The following is a 14,054-nucleotide window of genomic DNA, read 5'->3' on the forward strand; positions in this document are numbered from 1 at the left end:
CTGTGTGGTCTGGTGACTTTCTGATCATACTGTAAATACGTAAATACGTGCACTTAAAATCGACCAATTTGTTTCTGCGCTGCTGCAAAGAAGTCGCTAAATGTGCTGCTGAAATGTAAAGGTAAAGCCAACAGCTACATGAATGCCACTGTGCCTTTCTACATTTATGAATGTCCAACAGTGATGTTGATACTGACGGACTCCTGACAATAAAACGTAACTACTTACTGTCCTACAGTTTTATGTGGTACCGTTTAACAAATATTTGCCATAGAATTCTCATTTTAATTTACGTAACTTTCGGAAAGAATGATACAATGATGCAGTACGCATAAGCTAGAGTTGATTTAAGGTGTATTTTGTATTTAAAAGGCACAGAAACATAATATTACAGTAGTATTCAATTATTTAATGAAAAAAAACCTTAAAAGCAGCAATACTACGAAGTGTTTAAGTGAGACACTTCAGATCACAACGGAATTAATATATCAAGGTTGTCAAGGAAAATGAATAAATGATACTAAATAGTACATGAAAACTTCAAAGTACGACAACACAAGTACGTTGATACAGGAACCAATATAATGTCATTGCCGTATAAAACTAAAATTAAGTATGTTGTATTGTATAATTACGGAGGTGTAGCAAACGCTTATCCCCTTTATTGTTTGCAACCCTTTCTTTTATCTGAAGATCATTTAAAACGACCAACATAACTGGCAACATATAGCCTAACATCCTCTGTATCTGCCTGTTCTAACACTTAATTGATACAATGTAGGGCTCACACTGAGTCTGCTTGACCATTTTCCTGCAGTGATAGTAAAAAATAGCACAGGTGTAATAATGACAGTGACATTAATGACAATGAGTGCATCCCATTTGGGTCCAGATCCACCAGTTGTTAATTTACAGCCCTGACACCCCTACAGACACACACATGCTCATTATGTGTGTTTGTGTGTGTTTAAGCTGTTTTGGGTAGGTATTAAGAGCATTAATTGTATCCTCCCATTGATAACTACATAACAGAAATCCAAGCGTGTCTAAAAAATAGGCGATCACACAGTCAAATAGCAATAAAATACTTAAATCTGTATTCTAGGCAGGAAGTCTGGGGACAAAGTGGTCAATAATCCTCTCAGTTTGTCCTGATACAGGTTTCAACAACACAGTAATCTGATACATTTTGCCACTACTGATGTGAATTAAGATTATCAACGTATCATCTCTAAAAAAAACACATTCTCAAAGAATAAGCTTTTTTAAAGCTCCATTTACAGCAGACCTTGGTCATATTTAGCAGTTTAGATAATAATAATCAAAGACTGCACTCCAAAGTGCTCTTATCTAACAGTGTACTTGGTGAGGACTAAAAACCTGTCGGATTATTCAGATTTTTTTTTTTGTTTAACCAGTGAAAATAAAAATCCACTAACTAAATGGAAAGGAGTACATTTTTATTTTTATGAATGCAAAGTCTCTGCAGGAACACAAATCTCTCTTGCATCCAATGGAATGCTACCTGACCTCCTAACATTGTTTTTTAAAGTGCCAGAAGAAATGTGAGTCTAAAGCCGTCAACTGTGCCATCATGCCTGTTCATCTCTACAAGCTACTAAACATTTCACTTTGCTACAGGTCTCCAATATGGCAGGTAAAAGGACTCTGAAGGCTGTGCTCATTGATTTGAGTGGAACTCTTCATATTGAAGACACAGCAGTACCAGGGGCCCAGGATGCCCTGAAAATGTATGAAAAACAGCCATAACTCAGACATAAAGACCAATATACTCATAGATGCATATTTAGGCCTGTAAACCCCTCTTATTTTAGTGTTTACATTCTAATAGATCAAACTGAACTTGCTTATTAAAATTAAATTGAAATGAAAGTTCGAACACTGCTTCACTGTTTTCAATTACATGATAATTGCTTCGGTGTTTTCAGGTTACGGCAGGCATCTGTAGCTGTGAAGTTTGTGACCAACACAACCAAGGAGAGTAAGAGGAACTTACTGGAACGACTACAACGTCTCAACTTCAATCTTCAAGTAAAAACAACCAAAGCCATATATAATTTACTGACGATAATTAAAAGGAAAAGAAACCTACATAGAAATTAAATTGGTTGCTCTTTCACAAAAAACAAAAGTCTGGAGAAAAGACACTCCAGAAGTCAAAGTCCGCACAAGGATCGTCTCATCATTTCATAAATTCACCAGAACACATTAAGTTTTCTTTTTGCTGCTTTTAACCTTGAAGTGCTTAATTTTTAAAAATTAACTCTACAGGAACAGGAGATCTTCACTTCACTGAGTGCTGCAAGGAGTTTGTTATTGCAGAAACAACACAGACCACTGCTACTAGTGGAGGACAGCGCACTAGAAGACTTTACTGGTAAGGAGCTTTGCATGTGTGTGTTTCAGTCAGAGGATGGAATGTTTGTCATCTTTTTCTCTTTTTTTTTTTTGTATTTTTTTTAAGAGATCAAATAAAACAACTTAGTGCAATTGTTAGTGTTTATCATTGCTATTGTTATTGAGCTATTGTTCATCCCTCTAAACCACAACGTTTGCGAAAAAAACAAAAAACCTGCTCTAGAGTCAGTGTCACCATTTCTAAGATGGATTGTTAGTTTAAATTTAACCCAAACAATTTGGTTTGGGTGTTAAAAGAGAAGTTCGGTATTTTTAAACCTGGGCCCTATTTTTTTTTTTTACAAATTTGGGTGTTGAAAAGGAACAAAAACCTTTGGAATCGGTCTAGTAGATGGCCTCCCCCGTAGCTGTGATACGGCCACAATGGCTGCAACATAAGCCCCTGGGCAATTTCGCCCGATCAAAGTACGTCCACTAAAAGTGTTTGTTTTTGCCACTGACAGGCTCAGATTGTTACTTCAGGTGTCCGACACTTTTTTCACACAGGTTAAAAAGCACTTTTAGTTGATGTACTTTGATTGGGCGCAATTGCCCCAGGGGATTATGTTGCAGCCATTGCGGCTATATTTTTTGTTTTTGTTCCTACGAGTCATTTCGACACCCAAATTTGTAAAAAAAAAAAAAATAGGGCCCAGGTTTAAAAATACCAAACTTCTCCTTTAAGTCCCAAAGAAGTGTATCATTTTCTGCCGTCTCTGCTGAGCTGTGAACCAACCGAAAATATCTATGACTACAGCATGAAACGAAACAAAAAGCAGGTGTAACAAAAGTCAACATTCAGATGGAGTCAAGCTGTCAGGATGATGAAGTCAAAAATATTGTCTACATAATATTTAGACTAAATAATCTAAATAATATGATGACAATGATCTAAATAGTCTTATAATATAATATCTTCATTATTGCTACTTGAACCATTTTTGTTTGTGAAGCGTTCACTTATTTTGACCAACACTGCTAAAACCAAACTAATCAGTTTAAAAAATATATCACAAAAAATACTGCAATCATGGCATTTGTAAATTTCTAGGTTTTTAGACTGAGCAAGTGACTCGCTAAATATGTTTTATATCAAGATTGAAAGGCATTAACAAATCCTGCACCATGTCTCTCCATCTCAAGGTATTGACACATCAGAGCCAAACGCTGTTGTCATTGGACTTGCCCCTGATCACTTCAACTACCAAACATTAAACAAGGCTTTCAGGTGGTTAAGTATGTCCTAAGAATTGAATACTTCAGGATTGAATGGCAGATTTGAGTTCAGATTATTGAGAAACTTTCCTTACAGGTTAGAGGATATTCTTTTTTGTTTTGTGCTCTTTATGGCTCAAAATCATCTATTACCCTAAAAATAGTAGTTTCTTAAGCTGTTCAAACAGATAAATCACTACTGCTACTTTTTTCTGCTTTGTAGCTATTATTTTGTTTGATGAATAAAGTACAGCTCATTAAACATGTAAATTTTTCCCCAGAATGATTCTTAGTGGAGCTCCTCTCATCGCCATCCATAAGGCTCGGTACTACAAACGTATGGATGGTTTGGCCCTTGGTCCTGGGCCCTTTGTGACGGGACTTGAATATGCCACAGACTGCAAAGCTACTGTAGTGGGAAAGCCAGAAAATACTTTTTTCACACAGGTTAAAATGTTACATTTTAATGTGTTTTTTAATACATACACAAAAGAGAAAATGCCTTTTTTAATGTAGAAATATGTAAAATGCATTGTGGTGTAGAACACCTCATTATATACTTCTATGTGACTGTACCATCCACTTTTTAACTTTTTTTGTGGTATTGTTGGGAGTAGATTTCATGGTTATAAAACTTAGATAATCAGCCTCTCAATGAGACCTCTCTTTCTCTTTTTTTCTTTTCTTTAAATAGGCTCTGTCTGATTTAGGATGTAGGCCAAATGAAGCTGTCATGATAGGAGATGTAAGTATATCATCTGTAAGGTTTCATGTTCAGCAAGTTTGTTACATTCATTTCTACTAAACCTGAGCAAGAAGTGTCCACACTTTAGGGCTGTAGTTGGAAATCAAGCCTGAAACTTGTCGAAATAGAGACTTATTTTGAAACATCATTAAATGACCACTGACATTTTTTAGAAGATACCGCACTTCTTATATGGAACTTCCATCCCAAATACAATATCACTTGATTAGGTACAAAAAATAGAAGCTGTTTAGAGACCGTTTGTGTTTTCCAACAGGATGCCAAAGATGATGTGGGTGGGGCTCAGAACACAGGAATGTTGGGAATTCTGGTCAGAACTGGTAATAAAAAAAACTTCATCCAGTTTACGCTTATCCCTCCAGCATTTTCACCCATCCCTCTGACTCTTATTGATGTACACTCTACCTCATCTCTCAATTTTTTCTTCCACTGTAATGTATTCATTAAAACCTACATTATTGTATTTTACCATGGGTCTTATATATACAACATTAGCTACAGTATAAACTAATCAAATTATTTTGATAATGATTGTCTTCTTTGTGGTTGATAATTTTTCCTACTTCTCTTCTGTCATCTCTCAGGTAAATACAGAGAAGGAGATGAGAATACAATTAACCCTCCTCCCCACCTGACCTGTGACAGTTTCCCAGATGCTGTTGAGCACATCCTGAGGAACCTGCTTTAAGCTTGTAACTGCAGAATTCTACAGTCTAATTTTTAATAGTCTTTCTTTGTCACAGGAAAACAATCTAATAGACACTAATTACTGTTCTAGACTATTGGTGTTTTAGAAGTGACAGCTAGGAAGTTAATAAATTATAACCCACATTGTAGACTTCCTGAATTAGGAATCTGACCAAGTTTAAGAAAAAGAAATCCTCAAAACTTTCCAATTGAATGTCTCCCTATAAATCCAGAATATTAACAAATAAAAATACATCATTCATTCCAGACGTAAAAACCTTATGTTGCCCTAATGACAAATATTTTTTTTACCATATCATCACAGAAAATGTATTTGAAAAATCAGCTGGTATTTAAAACTCAGAGAGGTTCAGAGTACCTAAGTTTTCAGACATGTTTTCAGAAACTTTGTGTGTATACAATTTGAAATTGATTGATGTCAAATATTCCACCAGAAGTTATAGGACAGAGACACATTAAATTGAAAAAATATGTAAATTGAACTAAGGTAATGATGCAGGCAATGTTTTTCTGTTTGTTTGTTAGGTATTTTTTAATTCTGAAGCTTAAAATTAGTTATTTGGGAACGCTACAATGAAGAGCAACCTTATAACAGCAGTAGTAGGGAAACCTTTTCACAGTAAGAAGAGCTTATTCAGACATATGGTGATATAAAAGTCTTTTTTCCCCCTCTTGTTTTTACTGTATGTGCCTGTGCTTTAGACAGACTCGTACTCTCTCTCCCATGCTGTGAATCTGTCCATCAGGTTTCGGGCCGAAGGTTTGGTGTGAGTAATGACTTCCAGAAATTCAGCTGTTGTTACAGTTTCAAGCTCGATTGCAGGCATGTCAGAATCTCCTGTGAAGGAGAACACCTGTGAGGTTAGAGTGTTCATTCAAAAGCACTAAACAGAATCATGGCTATGTTGGTGGTTAATCTTCTTTTGTGTGTGTGTGTGTGTGTGTGTGTGTGTCTGTGCGTGTGTGTGTGCGTGTGCGTGTGTGTGTGTCTGTGTTTGTGTGTGTGTGTGTGTGTGTCTGTGTGTCTGTGTGTCTGTGTCTGTGTGTGTCTACCATCCTGATGTGACTCAAGAGCATCAAAGATCTTGCGGACTGGTCTCATTGCAGCCTCCTTGCAAACCAGTCTTATATCAGAGCCAGAGTAACCGTCCATCCTCTTAAACAAAAGCACAAGTTGTGATTGTTCTCTATTTCATCTCCTCTTAGAGGCAACAGACACAAATATATATACAATTTAATATATTTACAGACAATAAAAGCATTTTTTATTAAATCCCAGACAAATATTTTTTAATTAATACTTAGAAATAAATAGATAGATGTAATAGATAAAGGATTTAACATTAGTTTAATTATCATAACAGACCTTCGCCAGAGTATCATAATCAAGGTCAGTTCGTAACTCCACCCCTTCTGTGGCGCTCAGAGGAGGCAGCCAATGAGAGATCATGGCTTGGCGAGCTGTTGAGGAGGGAAGACTGACTAGAATCCTTTTCTCTAACCTTCGTAGCATGGCATGGTCCAGTTCCCTGGCATAAGAGTGGAACAGTTAAAAAAAATTAGGAGACAGAATATCATTTCTCATTCTCTTCCATTTCCAATGTCCTGAATCAGAAATAATTCAAAAAATTAATCATGGGGAATAGAACTGAAAACCTAATTTTATGTGCTTGTCTGTCACTCTAGCATCTGTCTATCATCTTTAGTGTACATCTTTTTTGCAAAACAAACACTGATTTATTTTCATTCTGTTTATAAAAGAAACAAAATATTTTGTATTAGTCTAGGATAAAATGTTACCAAGGCAAGTTGGAGGCAGCCAGTAGAAACACCAGATCGTCTGATTTTGCAAGTCCATCCATCTGAACCAGAAGCTCAGTCTTCATCCTGCGGCTCCCCTCGTGCTCGCCTCTGAAAACAAATCAAGAACAAATCAGTCTGCTTTCCCCACTGTTTATTTTCACAATGTTACTCAATAGCAAATTTGTTTATAGGTCCACCCATGACGTAATACAACCTGCAAACTTTTCCTCAAGCTCATCTTACAGGAAACGCATAAAATATTTTTTGTGAGTTCTCTAATGTCAACAACGTGTGGATGTATAGTTATTGTTGAAAGCATTCAATTTTACAACGTGTTAGCTGTAGTCAAAACATGTGAAACTTGAACATGACATTGGGACATTATACTTCTAGTTTGTCGCCTTGAAAATACAAAACTTTCTACACAGAACACTTGTTCAATAACCTTATCTATTCCAGCAGGTTTTTTTTCCTGCAATATAATTATTGTACATGAATCAATATTATTGTTACTGTTTTCTATGTCAGAATGCCACCTAAAAAGAGAGGTCTTCTATACAGTGTGCCAGGTGTGATTGCTGCCTTTCAAAATAAAGAGTTATGGTGAGATGGAAGCACACTACAATGATCCAAGTGAAGTAATGCAGATTAAAATGCTGGTAAAGTAGACAAAGATAACAGAAACCCATTGACTTAAGCTTCAACCAACCAAGTACATGAATAAAACAGGATTTTATCAGGCCAAATATGGTTGCCCAATGTGCAAGAAAGAGTCAACTTCTAACTGAAAACTGGAACCAAGATGAAATTAGGTTGTGTGCCCAAATTTGTCAAATTTCTGCAAATGGATCCTTAGTTGTGTTAACTTTTCTGACAGTGAGTGTATAGAAATTCCACTCTCAGCTAGGCCCAACATTGCAATATTACTCTTTGTGAGAAAATGTATTTAAATGTATAAAATAAATAAGCATCTATTTGTTTTGTATTTGGGCTTCAAAGAGATATACATACATTTGTTTGCGTATTTTGTTAAATAAATACAGTACTAGGTTCACAATTTACAGATGTCTCATAGCTAGTTATTTGCCCTACTCAAGAATATGTTGGCAGTACGCATGCCTAGGTGAACAGACACATTGGCCATTGCAGGAAGCAAACTCATTACCTTCAGTACTGGGGAAGAAAAAGACTTTCCATTTACCACATTTCGTGGTGTAACTCACCCCATGGTGGTTCCCCTCTGGCTCATCACTGACTCCAACTCATCCAGGAAAATGGTGGATGGGGCATGGTACCTGGCCAGCTCAAACAGAACCTGTAGGTAAATAAAAAACACAAATACAAACTAAATGCATTTAAATGAGAGAATATGTGTTCATGTGTATAAATATGGGGGGGGGGGGATTCCTATTTGTTGCATTTGATCTGTTGTGTGTTTTGAAGAATACCTACTCTGACCAGTTTTTCAGAGTCTCCTCTCCACTTGCTGACGATGCTGGAGGCTGAGATGTTGAAGAAGGTTGTCTTACACTCTGTAGCCACAGCCTTGGCCAGCAGTGTCTTACCTGTGCCTGTGAGAATTTTGTTAAAATTTAATTCTGTTAAATTAATAAAAAAGAAAGCAAGCAAACTTAGTTTTTTTTTCTTTCTTATCAACCAACCTTCTTAAGGTTTAAAGTGCTGGAAATCTTACCAGGGGGGCCGTATAGCAGCAAGCCCTTCCAAGGAGACAGGATGCCTGTAAATAGCTGGGGGTACTGTAAAACAGCATAAGGGTGAAATATGAACACTAAAAAAGAAAAGACAACATAAAGTAAATCACAGTATTCTTCAAAATTGGAAAAATTTGAAGCTGCAAACATATCCCTCAGCTACAAAAAATGAATTTTCATTGTATTCTGACCGAACAGAGACTGTTCAAATTAAACTAAATTACCTGATGTCTAGTAGAGTCAGTTCAGCAAATACCACATACCACAAATTAGTCTAAAGTCTAGGTGGCAAACAGAGACTGAGTCACATCTACAAACTGACCTTATACCCTAGAGAATGAAAAATAATGAGAGAATTTCAGGTTTGTTGGAAGGAGGAGGTATTGTGTTATCCAATAAACGAGGCAAGCAGAAGAGAAGATAGACATATCAGTCCTCATCTCTGTCTGTAAATGTCAAGTGGATGCAGACAATGTGATTTGTTGTCATTATATCCATAAGGGAGAGCTATGTGATGGGGATTGAAGTGTGTATGTATTTTCTGTGTGTCTCTTTTATTGACGTCTTTGTGTACCAGACTTTTTTGTATGTACAGTCTCTGTATGCAACGGCATTGTGTGAAAGCGGCTGGGTACACAAATTCTAAACAGCATTCAATGTGTGTGTGTTCGTGTCTCCATGCCTATCTACCTATGTGTGTATGTGTGTGTTACCATATTATCTCAGATATAGATTAAATGTCAGCCTAACAGACTGGCCTGACCCAGCTGCCCTCCTTCTCTTTAAGCCTTTTAAAGGAGATGTATTCAGAATCGAAGATAGGCGCTTGGAGCTGGATTACCAGCATACCCGAGCAGTGGTCGCACCTTAATGGGATAAACGACGGCCTCCTTGACTAATTGCTTTGCATTCTCCAGGCCGATGATGTCTTCCCACCGTACATTGGGGCTTTGCAAATAGATGTCCTTTAGGCAAGAAAACACACCGAGTGAGAGATGCATGTGGATGATATCAGTCAAAAATGGTCACGCACACATTCTGGTGCAATCAGGCTTGTGGCCTATAGAATAAAGAATCAGATAAGGAAAATTGAACCCTGTTTTTTCATTATTACAGAACATCAGTTCATTCACAACAAAACACTTCACTGCTCTCTAGGGGATACATTTGGTTTCACATAAATCACTTCAAGAATTTCTTCATATTTGAATACTATGTGTCACACATTAAGATATAAAAGATACAAATAAAATGTTTGTGAATGTATGTGTTGTTTATCACAGTTAGTGCTTGCAATGTATGAGTGTGTATGCATTACTTTGCTGATGATTGCGGCCAGTTCTCTCATCTCACCACTCATTCCAGAAAAACCACTGAGGGGCTTCAGCAGCCGTTCCTGCATAAAAGCATAAAATCACGTTTAAATAGTTACTCATTGTAAGGTTTTTTCAAATTTTCACCTCAGTGTTCTAGGACACTCCATTGTAATTACCATGTAGTCTGAGTGACAGCTCGCTCCTTTAACGGTGTCATAGATTAAACCTTTGCCATCAGTCATCTGGCCCTAAGACAAGCGACACATTTTTTAATACATTTACGTACATTGGCATAATTACAAAAAAATAATGGCTGTGATTTTGTTTCAAATTGTAATGTAAAGTGCACATTGGTGACACTCTGGTGCATGGGTAAGCTCTGTTGTCTCACAGCAAGAAGGTTCTGGGTTTGAATATGCCTGCTTGCTGGGTCCTTTCTGTGTGGAGTTTGCATGTTCTCAAAGTACTTCCATTTCCTCCCACAATCCAAAGACATGGAAGTAAGTTTAATTTGTGAGTCTAAATTGCCCATAGAGTGTGAGTGTCAATCTTTGTCTATACATGTAAGCCCTGTCCAAGGTGTACCTGGCCTGTAGCTTAATGTGAGCTTGGATGCGCTAATGCTCCCCCAAACCTTATGGCATATTGATCACTTTATGGTGTATGTTCTGTATTTATGAGGGACTTGGCATTTTCCATTGTTCATGTCTATCTGCATAATGGCTTAGGAAGTAAAGGATTTTATGCGACTAAATCCATAAAAGGCACAAAATACACAAAACATTTTGTGTGACACTTCCAAGATCAATATAAAATGACAAGTTGTAGGTTTAAAACAACAATTTAAGCAAATTGGAATATGTTGGAGATACTTTTATAAAATAATTTCAGATTATTTTAACGTAATTCTCATTATGATGATGGGATTTGCTGTTATTTTCTAGTTTAACCCTAACCCTAACCCTAGTGTTAATTTCCGAAATGTAAACAAAATGTTACCCTTAAAAATGTATCACATTTATCTGTATTTAACATGAATCATTCCTCAGTACCTTTCTGTTCATGGCTGTCTCCCCAGTTGGTCCATTTCTAATTGAGGAAACATTGAGACCAAACTCTGACAACTCTGTAGGACCAGAAAAACCACTCTCCTTGAAAATTAAAAAAAAAAGTCATTAAGATGCCTGTAGAATCACCTTCAGTTTTAATATTACGGTCTTGGCTCTTTGTTAAATGCTATACTGTACATTGGTATGTGCATCGGGAGCTGTCCTCTTGGTGCTGTTTCCAGACTGCAGGCTCTGGGACTGGCTGATTTTGGGAAGAGGCTTCACAGATGAACAGGGACTTCTGAGGGACATTTTGCATGTATGGGCAGTTTAAAACTAGAAGTCCTAAACATTTAATAAAAGGAAAGGTGTGAGGAATAAAGGCACTCACCTCTTGAATCCACCACTTTTTGCACATCTGTTTTCAACTTGACATTGGAGAAACAACAGAAAACATTCATAGCCTATAATATAGATTTTTTTTTTTTCTGAATTTAGCGAAAAATTTGTCCCATCAAGCAGGAGATATCATTTGTGTTTTACTAAGTGTGTTACCAGTGGTCTTACCTGGTTCTACTTTTTTTCTAATAAGTTTGGGATATTTCTGGAACTTGACGTAGTGATAGCTTTCGTACTCGGTCAGAACCATATTCAGATCGATGTTGTCACAAACCTCGAACCTCCTGACACCTCCATTAGTCTCCTGGTCCAAGGCCACAGCTGCAGCCATGTAACTGATGGACAGACACACACAAGAAAAAACTCACACACATGCACACACATTAAAAAGATCAATAATTACCCATATTGGATATTGCTGATTTATTGCAAGTGGGTGATAAAGTTAGACACTTTTTGTACAGCGAAGCACACATGAAGGAACTGTAGGCCTGCATCATCTCACGTATCATCAACAGCTCTACTGTTCAAATATGCCTTTGTGTGGAGCAAAAAGACCAAATTTGCTCTTTTACCTTTTTGCTGTTTAAAAAAGGCCACTGAGCATAAACGCAACATGCCAATACAGGACTTCATACTGACCCTTGTCCTTGCAAGTGTTGGTAAATGAGGATGAGGAGACTCTTCCTTCTCATCTCAGTCCTTAGCTCATCCTATTGGACAGAAACACAAATCAGACCTAGCATATTGACTCATTAGCACATAAAATTCAACTTCTGTACTAAGAGCTATATTTTTAAAGCTGTGTGATCTGTGTTTTGACTGCAGGTCGCAATAACTTATAAGAAATAAATTTAAAAAATCACACAACTGTAATCTTGGTAGTTGAGTAGAAATAGGCTACTGTTTCAAACTACCCTACATACTTCAATACATACATCAACTGTTACTATAGGTATTTTAAAAGACTGCTTTTCATAGCAATCATTCAAACTAATGTGAAGCCAATGGCTGTATGTGTGAAGCACATTGTGTTGCCCTGTGTATGAAATGTACTATATAAGTAAAGTTGACAAATTGCCACAAATGTATCAACCGACCGGGTATCTAGGCAACAAGTAGACGCCGATCTATTGTGCCACTGGTTCCTGCAAAACTAGCAAGACAAGCATAACAGCCATTTAAACGTAACCTCTTTGCTGATTGATATGGTACTGCATACATGATACAATCAGTAAGGCGTTACTTGTCATCTGGGAAAGTTAATTTGGCATGAACAGTGATGACGTTACATGTCTTCTTAGTGTCATTGCTAGTTAGCTAAAAGTTGCTAATAGTGATCTCAAATCAGCTATAAAATACAAAAAAAGAGCTCCTTCTTAACTCACCGCCTCCCGGGCTTGATGGGCGATTTTCATAGATTGATACGAAAGTTCCATTGAAGTTGTGAAAGGTCAGCAAGACAGCCGTTAAATCTGTCAGTTTTATTTTTTCGAGAGTTATGTTTGAAGTCCGTTCACCGTCTATGTAATGGGTCGTGTGGGTTTTCCTTCTGGGCTGCCGTACTTAAGCAACAACTGTCTTCTTTACCCATGCATGTTTTATACAGTACCGAAGATAAACGAAACAAATAACTGTCATAAAACCGATTAATATATACATACATAGCCTACATATCTTCTTGTATATTGTTTTTAATTTATATCTATCTATCTATCTATATATATATATATAGATAGATATAGATATATAGATATATTATCTATATATATATATATATGTAGCGGAAACACTGCCGGTGGTAACTCAGTTCCTCAGTTCACATCGACAGTAAAAACAAATAACTTTTGTCTTGTCAAGAAAACCATATAGCAGGGCTTTGAGGCAGAATTTGCCATTTAAAAGACCATGTTCTCTATCCACTTCTGCTCACAGAGGTTTGTTTCTGCTTGCTATCCACAACATCGCGGCTGCACCGATTCCTGATTTCTGAAACTGCGGGGAGGGCGTTCTATTATTATGGCGTTAAAAGAGCGCTAACTTTGACAGCCCTAATATATATGTGTGTGTGTGTGTGTGTGTGTGTGTGTGTGTGTGTGTGTGTGTGTGTGTGTGTGTGCGTGTGTGTGTGTAATTGGTGTGTAAGTATATGTGTACAAGTGGGACTGTTACACTTGTTAAGTATTGTTTTGTTTATTTTGTCATTTTTGTAATTGCATCCATCCATTGCTCTGTTTTGCCAGTCTGTGGTTAGGAGGAGTTCATCAGCCGGAGGACACCAAGCAACCGTTATTATCTATTCCACTAAGATGGAGCCACTGAGTGGATGGTGGACCCTCTGGTATTTCAGCTTCAGATGCCAATCTTCAATTCTGAATACATCACCTTTAAGGGCTTAATGAGAAAGAGGTCAGGTCAGTATGCAAGTCTGTTAGACTCATTAAAACACTATACACACAAGCAGATACAGGAAAATATACATCAACCTGAAAGGCCCACTCTTCTATCATCATGGATATAAAAACAACAAAAACCAGGTTGTCTGCATCCTCTTGGCATTGGAGATAAGGACTGATGTGTCTTGTCCTCTGTTCCACTGGCCTGTTATATTGGATAACAACGCCTTATCACACAGCATAACTCCATCTACCAAGAGGTCATTTTTGTG

At 37.2% G+C, this 14,054-nt stretch overlaps 2 protein-coding genes across 3 annotated transcripts; one reads left to right on the top strand and one right to left on the bottom strand.

The window, feature by feature from the left end:
• Positions 1-7,895, top strand: hdhd2 (haloacid dehalogenase-like hydrolase domain containing 2). The gene is made up of 9 exons (XM_069673093.1): positions 1-121; positions 1,642-1,751; positions 1,950-2,052; positions 2,293-2,398; positions 3,562-3,646; positions 3,915-4,080; positions 4,328-4,378; positions 4,656-4,719; positions 4,984-7,895. Exons 2-9 carry the CDS (start codon positions 1,651-1,653, stop codon positions 5,085-5,087), a joined length of 780 nt encoding a protein of 259 aa, XP_069529194.1. The 5' UTR covers positions 1-121; positions 1,642-1,650; the 3' UTR covers positions 5,088-7,895.
• Positions 4,088-12,905, bottom strand: katnal2 (katanin p60 subunit A-like 2). Of its 2 annotated transcripts, XM_069673092.1 has the most exons (16): positions 12,775-12,905; positions 12,029-12,099; positions 11,555-11,721; positions 11,379-11,415; positions 11,186-11,288; positions 10,991-11,089; positions 10,115-10,186; positions 9,941-10,018; positions 9,489-9,587; positions 8,604-8,667; positions 8,363-8,481; positions 8,134-8,225; positions 6,908-7,018; positions 6,474-6,636; positions 6,161-6,263; positions 4,088-5,945 (listed from the first exon to the last, which is right to left on the bottom strand). In XM_069673092.1, exons 1-16 carry the CDS (start codon positions 12,823-12,825, stop codon positions 5,806-5,808), a joined length of 1,569 nt encoding a protein of 522 aa, XP_069529193.1. In that variant the 5' UTR covers positions 12,826-12,905; the 3' UTR covers positions 4,088-5,805. The 2 variants fall into 2 exon arrangements, with proteins under 2 accessions (XP_069529193.1, XP_069529192.1); XM_069673091.1 differs by having other exon boundaries at positions 5,856-6,263.
• Positions 12,906-14,054: the final 1,149 nt, after the last annotated feature.

This window comes from Semicossyphus pulcher, unplaced genomic scaffold (assembly GCF_022749685.1).
Source record: "Semicossyphus pulcher isolate SPU_LCO1_2020_fin unplaced genomic scaffold, fSemPul1.0.p SCAF_22, whole genome shotgun sequence".
NCBI classification, from domain to species: domain Eukaryota; kingdom Metazoa; phylum Chordata; class Actinopteri; order Labriformes; family Labridae; genus Semicossyphus; species Semicossyphus pulcher.

Excerpts from the sequence above, each read along its gene's own strand:
- katnal2 (XM_069673091.1), bottom strand. The coding sequence starts at position 12,825 with ATGGAACTTTCGTATCAATCTATGAAAATCGCCCATCAAGCCCGGGAG. Across the intron at positions 11,416-11,554 it reads TAGAAAAAAAGTAGAACCAG|TTGAAAACAGATGTGCAAAA; the intron begins GTAAGACCACTG and ends TCCAATGTCAAG. Across the intron at positions 11,090-11,185 it reads CTCCCGATGCACATACCAAT|GAGAGTGGTTTTTCTGGTCC; the intron begins GTACAGTATAGC and ends TTAATTTTCAAG.
- hdhd2 (XM_069673093.1), top strand. The coding sequence starts at position 1,651 with ATGGCAGGTAAAAGGACTCTGAAGGCTGTGCTCATTGATTTGAGTGGA. Across the intron at positions 2,399-3,561 it reads CGCACTAGAAGACTTTACTG|GTATTGACACATCAGAGCCA; the intron begins GTAAGGAGCTTT and ends CTCCATCTCAAG. Across the intron at positions 4,379-4,655 it reads AAGCTGTCATGATAGGAGAT|GATGCCAAAGATGATGTGGG; the intron begins GTAAGTATATCA and ends GTTTTCCAACAG.